This window comes from Pristiophorus japonicus, chromosome 21, assembly GCF_044704955.1.
Source record: "Pristiophorus japonicus isolate sPriJap1 chromosome 21, sPriJap1.hap1, whole genome shotgun sequence".
Classification (NCBI taxonomy): domain Eukaryota; kingdom Metazoa; phylum Chordata; class Chondrichthyes; family Pristiophoridae; genus Pristiophorus; species Pristiophorus japonicus.
Genome location: NC_091997.1, coordinates 48,235,259 through 48,246,902, shown reverse-complemented (window position 1 = coordinate 48,246,902; position 11,644 = coordinate 48,235,259). Strand labels below are relative to the sequence as shown.

General features: G+C 53.6%; 1 protein-coding gene across 1 annotated transcript in view; it reads right to left on the bottom strand.

Annotated features, from left to right (window-relative positions):
- Positions 1–586: 586 nt before the first annotated feature.
- Positions 587–11,644, bottom strand: part of LOC139233679 (integrin beta-3-like) — an 88,057-nt gene continuing 76,999 nt past the window's right edge. Inside the window, exons 12-15 of the mRNA XM_070864084.1 lie at positions 11,041–11,141; positions 5,761–5,880; positions 3,255–3,421; positions 587–1,461 (exon numbers count right to left, since the gene is read on the bottom strand). Coding sequence (XP_070720185.1) covers positions 1,390–1,461; positions 3,255–3,421; positions 5,761–5,880; positions 11,041–11,141 — 460 coding nt within the window. The 3' untranslated portion in view covers positions 587–1,389. The remainder of the gene's footprint in view (positions 1,462–3,254; positions 3,422–5,760; positions 5,881–11,040; positions 11,142–11,644) is intronic.

The following is an 11,644-nucleotide window of genomic DNA, read 5'->3' as shown; positions in this document are numbered from 1 at the left end:
TCCGTCCGCCCTCATTAGCCCAAGGGCCGATGGGTGAGTGTGACCAGCTGCAGAGCTGCCGTTTCCCCCCCCCCCCCGGCCCCTGACCCCCCCACCCCCGGGCCTGGTGTTCCGCAGGGCCCAGTCCCAGCCTGAGCAGTGTGGCCAGCCTCAGAGCCCCCAGAACCAGTTTGGGGCGGAGCGGGGGTCAGTGAGGAAACACTCCCGGGCGAAGACGGACATCCTCCCGTGTCTGGAAAACGGGGATAAGCGACTCAGTTGGACTGGTGTGAAGTACGGGAGTGTGCAATGGCCAAACGTGCAGATCCAACTGTATCCGCCGCAGGATGTGTTCGATCTGAATGGGATGAGGTTAAAGTCACTTCCGAGATGAAAAACTGGATCCACCGCTTTCTCCCTTCCTGTCTGACACAATCGGCGACCCCCCTGGACACCGGGACCCCTCCCCCGAGTGACATCGGATTGGAGCGTGATCCTGCCCGCAGCCGATTGGCTGCCCGCACCCACCCACTCACGTCCAGCGAGAGCAATGGGAGGACCATTTACTTCCTTCTCCCCCACCTCCACACACCCCCCCCCCCCCCACCATAACGCAGGAGTGCTGAGGCTCCGTTGTGACACTCCCACTGAGATCATCGTCCTCAACACTCAGCAGCAACCTCAGGGAGCCTCTGGTCTGGACGTAGAGTTAGAGAATCCTACCATACAGGAGGAGGCCATTGCGCCCATCGTGGCTGAGCCGGCTCTTTGAAAGCGCTCTTTCTCCATAAACCCTGCAAACGTTTCCCCTTCAAGTACATATTCAATTCCCTTTTGAAGGTTACTATTGAATCTGCTCCCACCCTCTCAGGCCGTGCATTCCAGATCACAACAACTCGTTGCGTAAATAAAATTCTCATCTCCCCCTCTGGTTCTTTTGCCAATTACCTTAAATCTGTGTCCTCTGGTTCCCGACCCTCCCGTCAGTGTCAACCGTTTCTCTTTATTTATTCTATCAAACCCCCTGATAAAGGGGTGCGTGTCACAGTGCATTTACAGCCACTGGGATTATCAGAGACACCACTCGGGTGTGACCAATACCCACGCAGAGCCCTGTAGTTGGGAGTCTGCGGCACTGGTTGTGGTGCGGGTCCAAACTCCCGCTGGTAACAGGAACCAAGGCTACCTTGCCGAGGCTCAGTGCAGTGTGCAGGTTGAGCGGTCCTGTGTTGGGGGAAGGTAGGTTTTACAGACTGAAGTTGCGGCCGTGTGAAGCTCGACACAGGCCAGCGAAAGGAATGCCATCTCAGTGAAAAAAAAGTCCCCAAGCCCCTCGGTTTTGTGCCCAGCATAACCCACTCGGAGCTCTCCGGTGCCGGGTTTGTATCATCGTGTGCCGCCGGCACTCCCTCACTCTGCGTTGCCGCTGTAGGTGAAATTTGTAAAGGTTGATGTCGGCCCTTTGTACAGCGGGTTGTTGGCCTGAAATGAGAAATGGGTGAAAGCTCGGTGAAACTGTGACTCTGGATCACCGAACGCTCACAGAACCGCGGTATCTCAGGATCACCGAACTCTCACAGAACCGCGGCATCTCCGGATCACCGAACTCTCACAGAACCGCGGCATCTCCGGATCACCGAACTCTCACAGAACCGCGGTATCTCCAGGCCACCGAACTCTCACAGAACCGCGGCATCTCCGGATCACCGAACTCTCACAGAACCGCGGTATCTCTGGGTCACCAAACGCTCACAGAACCTCGGTATCTCCAGGTCACCGAACGCTCACAGAACCTCGGTATCTCCAGGTCACCGAACGCTCACAGAACCTCGGTATCTCCAGGTCACGGAACGCTCACAGAACCTCGGTATCTCCGGGTCACCGAGCGCTCAGAACCGCAACATCTCCGGATCACCGAACTCTCACAGAACCGCAACATCTCCGGATCACCGAACTCTCACAGAACCGCGGCATCTCCGGATCACCGAACTCTCACAGAACCGCGGTATCTCTGGGTCACCAAACGCTCAGAACCGCAACATCTCCGGATAACCGAAATCTCACAGAACCTCGGTACCTCCGGGTCACCGAACGCTCACAGAACCTCGGTACCTCCGGGTCACCGAGCGCTCAGAACCGCGGCGCTGTCACGCTGTGTCAATCTGACTGGAACGTTTATGGTGAATCAGTGACAGGAACTCTGAGCTCATGAAAAATGCGATATAAATGCAAATCAAATTTTCTTTCTTTTTCTTTCTTTCCAATCTAAAACAAGTTTTCTTCATATTGAAAATGCATTGGATCGGAACCAAAAAAAGGATAAGGGCTGGAAATTCGGCCTTCTGCCGCCCCACTTAGTGCCCCGGAGAGGCGGCAATGGCGGCGGTAAGCGCTTGCGCCCGGGCGGCCAGCTTCTGGTGCCGCGCCGGGACCTTCGGTGCCGGTATCGACGGGACGTGTAGCGCTACCGCCCGGGCGAGGCGAGCCGGCGTGCAACGCACTGGTTGTGACACCGACTCCATTTTTGGTTTCCGCCTGACCCTTAGCGCCCCCTAGCAGCCCCTAGTGGGAACGTCTGTGAAAGCGGGCGGTCCGAGCTGTAGTGGCCATAGTGAGGTAAGTAATGTCCACCTCAGGTCAGTGTGATCGTATTTTTTGCGATTTATGTTGTGGCATGAGCGAAGTATTGGGAACGTTTTGCTGGGCTTTTCCCAGTTGCCTCCCTGCACCCCCCCCCCGGCCTCTGTTACGGCGCTCTTTGGCCGGTTTAGCTCGGGATTTTCACTTGCTCAGCCGGCCTAGAGCCCTAAAAGAGGTGTGGTTCGCCTCCCTTAGCGCTCTGCTCCACTCTCTGGGCCTAGCTGATGAATTTTGCCCAAACACTGCCCCAACTGAGGTGCGACCGAATTTCCACCCCAAATTTCAGCATCATTTGGACACTGGTTACCGGGAATTGTGTCCGTTCAGATATACAGACACAGAACCTCAGCTTTCCCTGATTCGGGAGCAATGCGGAGCCAGCAGTATAGCTTAGCGTGCAGCCTCCCACCAGTCTGGGACAGGTCCTGGTGTCGAACCATTCCTTGCGATAAACAGGGGCGATGGGGGCTCTCTCACAATGGAGGCACGAGGGACGGGGGGTGGGTGGGGAAACGGGGGGGGGGGGGGCGTTTTTTGAGTTGCGCACTATGGCAGTCGCTGTCGGTGTTGGCGCAGTGCGTATGTGCAGTGCGTGCGCTGCATGCCGCGGTCAGTAACAGCAAACCCGTCCTCACCGTCTCCCACTTGGCCTTGGCTCGCTCCGCCTCGAATTTGGCAAACTCCCGGCGGTCGTGGAGGGTGACCAGCAGCTTCCAGATCAGCAGTGCCAGCAGCCCACACAGCAGGATCGCTCCCATCAACGGCAGCACGATGATCAGTGGGTTCAATGGGGGCGCGCATTCTGGGGAACAAAGAAAGAACTTGCATTTATATAGTGCCTTTCACCACCTCAGGATGTGGTCTAGCTCCTTCTTATTGTTTGACGCTCCATAATAGCAGCAATGCGATCAGAGGACAGAGAGATAAAAACACAGCAATAAAATTAGAAATATCCCCGAAATTGCAGGACATCAGATTGAGGAAAATAGCAAAAGGAGGCATTAAATTGTATATCCGTGTCTGTCCGCACTGTAACTGATAAGGTCGGTGAGCTGCAGGCACAAATTGTCACATGGGATTATGACGTGGTCGCATTAACAGAGACACAGCTCAAAGGCGGTCAGGAATGGGGTCTTAATATTCCTGGTTACCAAATATTCAGGGATGATAGCGAAGGAAAGAGAGGAGAGGGCGTGGTAGTATTGATTGAGGATGGTGTTACAGGTCTGAATAGAACAGATTTACGAGATGGTTCTAGGACTGGATCTATTTAGCTGGAGTTGAGGAACAGAGGGGGAGCGGTTACATTGCTGGGAAATTTTTATAGAGCTTTAGTGAAAAGGAGATAGATGAGCAAATTTGTCAGCAAATTTTCAAAGGCTTGTAACAAAAATAGAGCAGTAATATTAGCAGAGTTTAATGACCCTAATATAGACTGGTAAAAACATAGTGTGGAGGGTAATTTTCTGATATGTGTACAGGAGAATCTTCTTGTTCAATGGGGGGCGAAAATTGTACATTGCCCCGTTTGGGGGCGGGAATGGCTGCGATGCGGGGGATCCTGCTCCAGGCACAGATGTCCCGTCCCGCTCGCGATAATGTACTCCGCTTGCTCTGTGGGGCGCGAGCGGGACAGAAGCAAAGGGAGAGCGGTGCAACACTGGGACACGTAGCACTGCCCCGTAGGAAGGGCCCTCCCCTTCGCTCTGCGGGACACGACCTGGACCACCGGGGAGCGGGGTGTCGTGGCATCAACCCAGCACGCAAGCCGAGTGCCGGGCCTGCAAGATGGCAACACAGACCCTGCGTAAGTTGGACAATTTTTCTTGGTGCGAGTGCCACCTCCCCTTTAAGTCGCGCCCTGCGAGCGGCCAACAGCCTGGTACATGCCCCGTGAAGCTCTTGCTGGCATCGTCTGGCGCAGCCTCAGGGGCGCTCACAAAGCTTCGCTCAGGGGGCGGAAACAGGACGCTGCACACAGTGATGACATCATCATGTTCGGCAGGGCAGGGCGTTGCCAGTTACCGCTGCCGCTGAACTCTTGCGGAATTTGAGCGGGAGTCGTTAGCGGCGCCGTGCCCAGGCGAAACGTGGTTTGCGCCCCGTTAGTGCCCTCCCGGGGGCAGATGACCCGAATATCTCCCCCAGTATGTCTCCAGTCCAAGGAAGGAAGCAGTGTTGGATACGATTGTGGGAAATGAAGTCAGGCAAGTGGAGTGTGTGACAGCGAGAGATCACCGAGCTAACAGTGACCACTGCATCGTTTGAAGCAATTATGGAAAGAGACCAGAAAATAACAAAGGTAAAAAAGCTAATTTCAGTGATTGAAGACGGGAGCGAGCACAAGTAGGTTGGAAAAGGTGATTGCGGGGTCAAGCAGTAACGGAGCAACGGAGGGCCTTCAGGGACAAGATCGTTCAGGTACAAGTGGCATTTTCGTTTGAGGGAAAAGATAGGGCATCCAAAGCTAATGTGCCCTGGATGACAAAAGAAATAAAAATTAATATAAAACAGAAAAAGGAAGTTTATGACAAATGCCTGGAGCAAGATTCAGATAATAACCAGGAAGATTATGGGTAGTATAGGAGGTAATTGAAAAAGTCAATACGGAAGGCAAAGAGAGGTTACAGGATTAGCAGACAACATTAAATTGAGCCCTAACCCCTCCCACTCAGTTATGTGGCGAGCCCAGAGAGGCTGGGATTGTTCTCCTTCGAGCAGAGAAGGTTCTGGGGAGAGTTAATAGATGTCTTCAAAATTATGAGGGGTTTCGATAGAGTAAATAAGGAGGGAAGAGGAAAGAGATTTAAGGTCATTGGCAAAAGAACAAGAGGGAGATGAGGAGCAACAGCGAGTTGCTATGATCGGGAATGCGCTGCCTGAAAGGGCGTTGGGGGAAGATTCAATCGCAACTTTCCAAAAGGGAATTGGATAAATACTTGAAGTGGCGAAAATTGCAGGACTATGGGGAAAGAGTGGGGCAGTGGGACTAATTGGATCACTCTTTCAAAGAGCCGGCATGAGCATGATGGGCTGAATGGCCTCCGTCTGTGCTGCAAGATTCTATGCCACTCCCGGTTTGCATTTAATACCAGCAAAATCAACACATAGAATACAGCCCAAAGAATAACGGTTTCAAACCTGGTTCTTTAATAACTGACAGAATGGATTTTCCATTTGACTCTTCATGATATTGGAAACGAACCGTGCAGCCATTCTGGTCTTTGTAGCTACAGATGACACCATCTTTTGTTTCTGCGTCTACAGAGAAAGACGGGCAGGGTAAAGAATCAAACCGTGTAATTCAGAATGAAATGGAGAGGCAACCAAAACTCAACAGACAATTCCTCATTGGCCACTGCAACAGCTCACCACAATGCCCACAGCACGTCTCTAATCCCCCCACAGCCCACCCTCCAATCCCCCTACAGCCCGCCCTCCAACCCCTCCACCGCCCACCAAGCCCCCTACAGCCCGCCCTCAAAGCCCCATACAGCCCACCCTCCAACCCCCCCACAGCCCACCCTCCAATCCCCCTACAGCCCGCCCTCCAATCCCCCTAAGCCCGCCCTACAACCCCCCCACAGCCCACCCTCCAAGCCCCCTACAGCCCGCCCTCAAAGCCCCCTACAGCCCGCCCTCCAACCCCCCCACCGCCCACCAAGCCCCCTACAGCCCACCCTCCAACCCCCCCACAGCCCACCCTCCAATCCCCCTACAGCCCGCCCTCCAATCCCCCTAAGCCCGCCCTCCAACCCCCCACACAGCCCACCCTCCAATCCCCCTACAGCCCGCCCTCCAATCCCCCTACAGCCCGCCCTCCAACCCCCCCACCGCCCACCAAGCCCCATACAGCCCACCCTCCAACCCCCCCAACGCCCACCCTCCAACCCCCCCACCACCCACCAAGCCCCCTACAGCCCGCCCTCAAAGCCCCCTACAGCCCGCCCTCCAATCCCCCTACAGCCCGCCCTCCAACCCCCCCACCGCACACCCTCCAAGCCCCCTACAGCCTGCCCTCCAATCCCCCTACAGCCCGCCCTCCAACTCCCCCACCGCCCATCCTCCAATCCCCCTACAGCCCGACCTCCAATCCTCCACATAATGCCCAACACCCATTCTCGAATCGATCCCGATGTATCGATGCCTGCAACCTGCCCTGCGAGGAGCAGCATTATCACTCGTCACCAGCAGCATGGATACACCGTGATCAAATTAATACTCAACACGTTCATAATAAATTCCACATCTCGCTTTTAAACTGAGGTGTTAAACTAAGTAAAATAAATGCAGTGAAAGTAGGAGAGAGGAGTTGATACAAGTGTGTTAAGTGTTCATACGACAACATCAGCCATTGTGATTCATGGACTGAACTGCGATATTGAATGTAATGTACTGAACCCACTGAATGTACTGAACACTACTCAAAGGTGTCTTTAATGTGACCAGGAGCAGTCCCAGTTTCACTGTTTATGGCAGAGTGGGGGAGCTGAGGGGAGGGGAGAGCTGGTTGGGAGGGGGAGCTGGTTGGGAGGGGGGGAGCTGGTTGGGAGGGGGGAGCTGGTTGGGAAGGGGGAGCTGGTGGGGAAGGGGGAGCTGGTTGGGAGGGGGGGAGCTGAGGGGAGGGGAGAGCTGGTTGGGAGGGGGAGCTGGTTGGGAGGGGGGAGCTGAGGGGAGGGGAGAGCTGGTTGGGAGGGGGAGCTGGTTGGGAGGGGGGAGCTGAGGGGGGCGGGGAGCTGGTTGGGAGGGGGGAGCTGAGGGGGGCGGGGAGCTGGTTGGGAGGGGGGAGCTGGTTGGGAAGAGGGAGCTGGTTGGGAGGGGGAAGCTGGTTGGGAGGGAGAGCTGGTTGGGAGGGGGAGCTGAGGGCGGTGGGGGAGCTGGTTGCGAAGGGGGAGCTGGTTGGGAGGGGGAGCTGGTTGGGAGGGGGAGCTGGTTGGAAGGGGGAGCTGAGGGCGGGGGGGGCTGGTCAGGGTTATGGTTATTCACCAAGCCCAGTGCCTTCCTGATCCAAGTGGGAAGCTGCTTGTGTGCCGGGCTCTTTATCTGACACAACCCAATTATTTTGATGTAGATAATTTATAAAGCATATTTTCAATAAGAAATGATTTCCCTGCCTTCTTGCAAGTGTGTGGTTTTATTTCCCCAGCTTCTCCCCTTCTCCCCGCAGGCACTGTAATGTATGCACCAGTGAGTATGCTCACAGGTCCGTGGAGCTGTTGAGTGGGAGTGGCTTAGCCAGTCACGTGATGTTCACAAGACTCAATAAAACCTCAGCCAGTTGGATTCGGGGGATCCACGATGAGGCAGTTGGTTGTGAGCCAGGTGGATAAACTGGTAATGTGTAGCGTGATTGTTAAACTTTTTGCTAATAAACCAACTAGTTCTTAAGAGCTATGTGTGCTATGAATTCTTAAGCAAAGAACCCATGAAGCAAATACATTACAGGCACAAACTCATTCCAAGCTTCAGCCTCAGAGCAAAAGCTCGGCTAGCCCACCCATGTGTCATCTAGACGGTGACAAGATATTCAACCATGGGGTGAGAGGGGTACCAAATCCCAGGCCAATCCTGCCTTCTCCCTTCATTCACAGGGCTTGCAGGATAAGAATTTGAGAGTGGGGATCTTGGCCAACAGGATGACACCCCATAACTGTCCCACGGTACTGAGGGGTGCAGGACAGATAGCCAACCCCAACTGGGGCTCTGCAATTGACCTCAGGATCCCTGAATTAGAGAGGAGGGGGGAGGGGAGAAAGTTGCTGCTCGGGGTCACTGTGGGGGTGACCGGTCAGACAGCACAGAGCTCGGTAGCAATGCCCCTCCTCGTTGTCACACACTCAAACTCGGAGATTTACCATCCTGGACGTTGGGCAAATACCAGCGGGCATCGGAGACACCGGGTATCAGCATGAGTTCCGGCCCCTTCACAAGAGCAGGAGGAGAGGGTAGAGAGGGATGTAGCTTCAGAAACAGCGCACAGGCTCTCTGTTTCCCCCCCAGCCCCTGGGCTAGGAGCTGCCTGCCGTGTTTGAGTGCTAGCGTCAGCAGACTGGACCCAGCTTCGAGCTGTCGCGTCCCGACACACACGAGCCCGTTTGTCTGGTGTATCACAGGCGGAGTTGTTTCAGATACAAGGCTCCGACGGCCTGGCTGTCAGCAATTCGCTTCACAGCCCGTGGATCAAACAGCGTCACTGACCGGTTCTGTTGATGTAGAAGGGCTCAGAACAGCCCTGAGTTACGTCGCCTCTCACTACACGGTGCACTCCGGTTGTAGCATCCAGGTTGATATTCTGAACATCTAATCTGGGCAGCGTGGGACTGAGCATCGATAGAAAGCAAATGGAATGTTGGCCTTCATTGCGAGAGGGATGGAGTACAAAAGCAGGGAGGTCCTGCTGCAACTGTATAGGGTATTGGTGAGGCCGCACCTGGAGTACTGCGTGTAGTTTTGGTCATCTTACTTAAGGAAGGATATACTAGCTTTGGAGGGGCAGAGACGATTCACTAGGCTGATTCCGGAGATGAGGGGGTTACCTTATGATGATAGATTGAGTAGACTGGGTCTTTACTCATTGGAGTTCAGAAGGATGAGGGGTGATCTTATAGAAACATTTAAAATCATGAAAGGGATAGACAGGATAGAGGCAGAGAGGTTGTTTCCACTGGTCGGGGACACTAGAACTAGGGGGCACAGCCTCAAAATACGGGGGAGCCAATTTAAAACCGAGTTGAGAAGGGATTTCTTCTCCCAGAGGGTTGTGAATCTGTGGAATTCTCTGCCCAAGGAAGCAGTTGAGGCTAGCTCATTGAATGTATTCAAGTCACAGATCGATAGATTTTTAACCAATAAGGGAATTAAGGGTTACGGGGAGAGGGTGTCTCGAGGGGCTCGAAGATCTACTCCTGTTCCTAATTCTTATGTTCTATGTTCTATGTTCTAAGCTGATTATTGCTCACACACACCCACACACTCCCGCCACAGCCCCTTGTTTGTGCCAGATGATCTCATCGCATTCAATTTTATACAACATGCACTAACTTTGCTTCTACAGGATATGATGTGTCAGCTACTAAAGTGAGTTCACTCCCTGTGTGTTTTGTTGATAAGCAAACCTTGAGTGATTTTTTTTCCCCCTTCAAGGTGACTAATTGATGAATTGTGAGAGCGTTATCGGGGAACACTGTGCCCGGGGGAAGGGTTACCGGGGAACGCTGTGCCCGGGGGAAGGGTTACCGGGGAACGCTGTGCCCGGGGGAAGGGTTATCGGGAAACACTGCGTGGGTGAATGGTTATCGGGGAACACTGTGCGTGGGGAGGGGTTATCGGGGAACACTGTACCCGGGGAGGGGTTATCAGGGCACACTGTGCCCGGGGAGGGGTTATCGGGGAACGCTGTGCCCGGGGGAGGGGTTACCGGGGAACGCTGTGCCCGGGGGAAGGGTTATCGGGGAACACTGCATGGGGGAATGGTTATCGGGGAACACTGTGCCCGTGGAGGGGTTATCGGGGAACACTGTGCCCGTGGAGGGGTTATCGGGGAACACTGTGCCCGGGGAGGGGTTATCGGGGAACACTGCCCGGGGAGGGGTTATCGGGGAACACTGTGCCCAGGTGTAGAAGGTATTTTTGGGTAACATAGCAATTTAATTATAGAAAATTGCAACACAGAAGGCGGCCATTTGGCCCATTGTGTCCGTGCCGATCGAAAAAGAGTTACCCAGCTTAATCCCACCTTCCAGCTCTCTGTCCGTAGATCTGTAGGTTACGGCACTTCAGATGCACATCCAAATACCTTTTAAATGTGGTGAGGGTTTCTGCCTCTATCACCCTTTCAGGCAGTGAGTTCCAGACCCCCACCACCCTCTGGGTGAAGAAATGTCTCCTGATCTCCCCTCTAATCCTTCTACCAACTACTTTAAATCTCTGCCCCCTGGTTATTGATCCCTCTGCTAAGGGAAATAGGTCCTTCCTATCCCCTCTATCAAGGCCCCTCATAATTTTATGTACTTCAATTAAATCTCCCTTCAGCCTCCTCTGTTCCAAAGAAAACAATCCCAGCCTATCCAATCTTTCCTTATAGCTGAAGTTTTCCAGTCCAGGCAACATCCTCGTAAATCTCCTGTGCACCTCCTCTAGTGCAATCGCATCCTTTCTGTAATGTGGTGACCAGACCTGCATCAATTAGAGAGAAGAGCTGTACATCCAGAATAAATCAGGACTTGCAGCTCGGAGTTAACTGGCTTTCAGTCAAACTGCTGTACAGGTTGGATTTAATGAGTGGCGACAGCCCTGAATGGTACTGCTGGGGTGGGAGGCACTAACCCTAACCCTTACCCTACCACTAATCCTGTTCTGATCAGACAACCAGGAGGCAGGACCGCTGGTAGTTTAACCCGACGTATCACTCCGTACACTTACCCAGCTTCTCCACGAATCGGATCTCATCCCTGCACACCTTTTCACAGGTTCCGTCATCCTTACGCTCCCCGGTGTCAAACACCTTGCACTCGACACAGTCCCTGGGACAGAAGGGAGCAGAGAGATTGAACAAACACACACTCCACTGTGAAACTCAACTAATTCTTTTTTAAGTAAATTATTCTCAAATTTCCTCCCCTCCCCCTGCCACCCCGCCGCCCCCCCCCCCCCCCTCTCCTGGCCCTTGCTGGTGCTGGCCGTGATTGGGAGTGAGGTTTGACCATTGAGCATGGCAGCTATTGACCTGTGAGGGGCACCATGGCCATGACCTCGCCCATGTGCTTCGATATTTGTTATATCTTTAATAGGCTTTTCAGGTAAGATTCCTCGTTATTTTATTTGTTCGATCTGCCTGGCGTAAAGAAAGATTTGCATTTATATAATACCTTTCACCATCTCAGGATTTCCCAAAGTGTTAGACAGCCAATGAAGTCACTGTTGAAGTGTAGTCACTGTTGTAATGTAGGAAACACAGCAGCCAATTTGTGCTCAGCAAGCTCCCACAAATCATCATAGGCAGTCCATCGGAATCGAGGAAGACTTG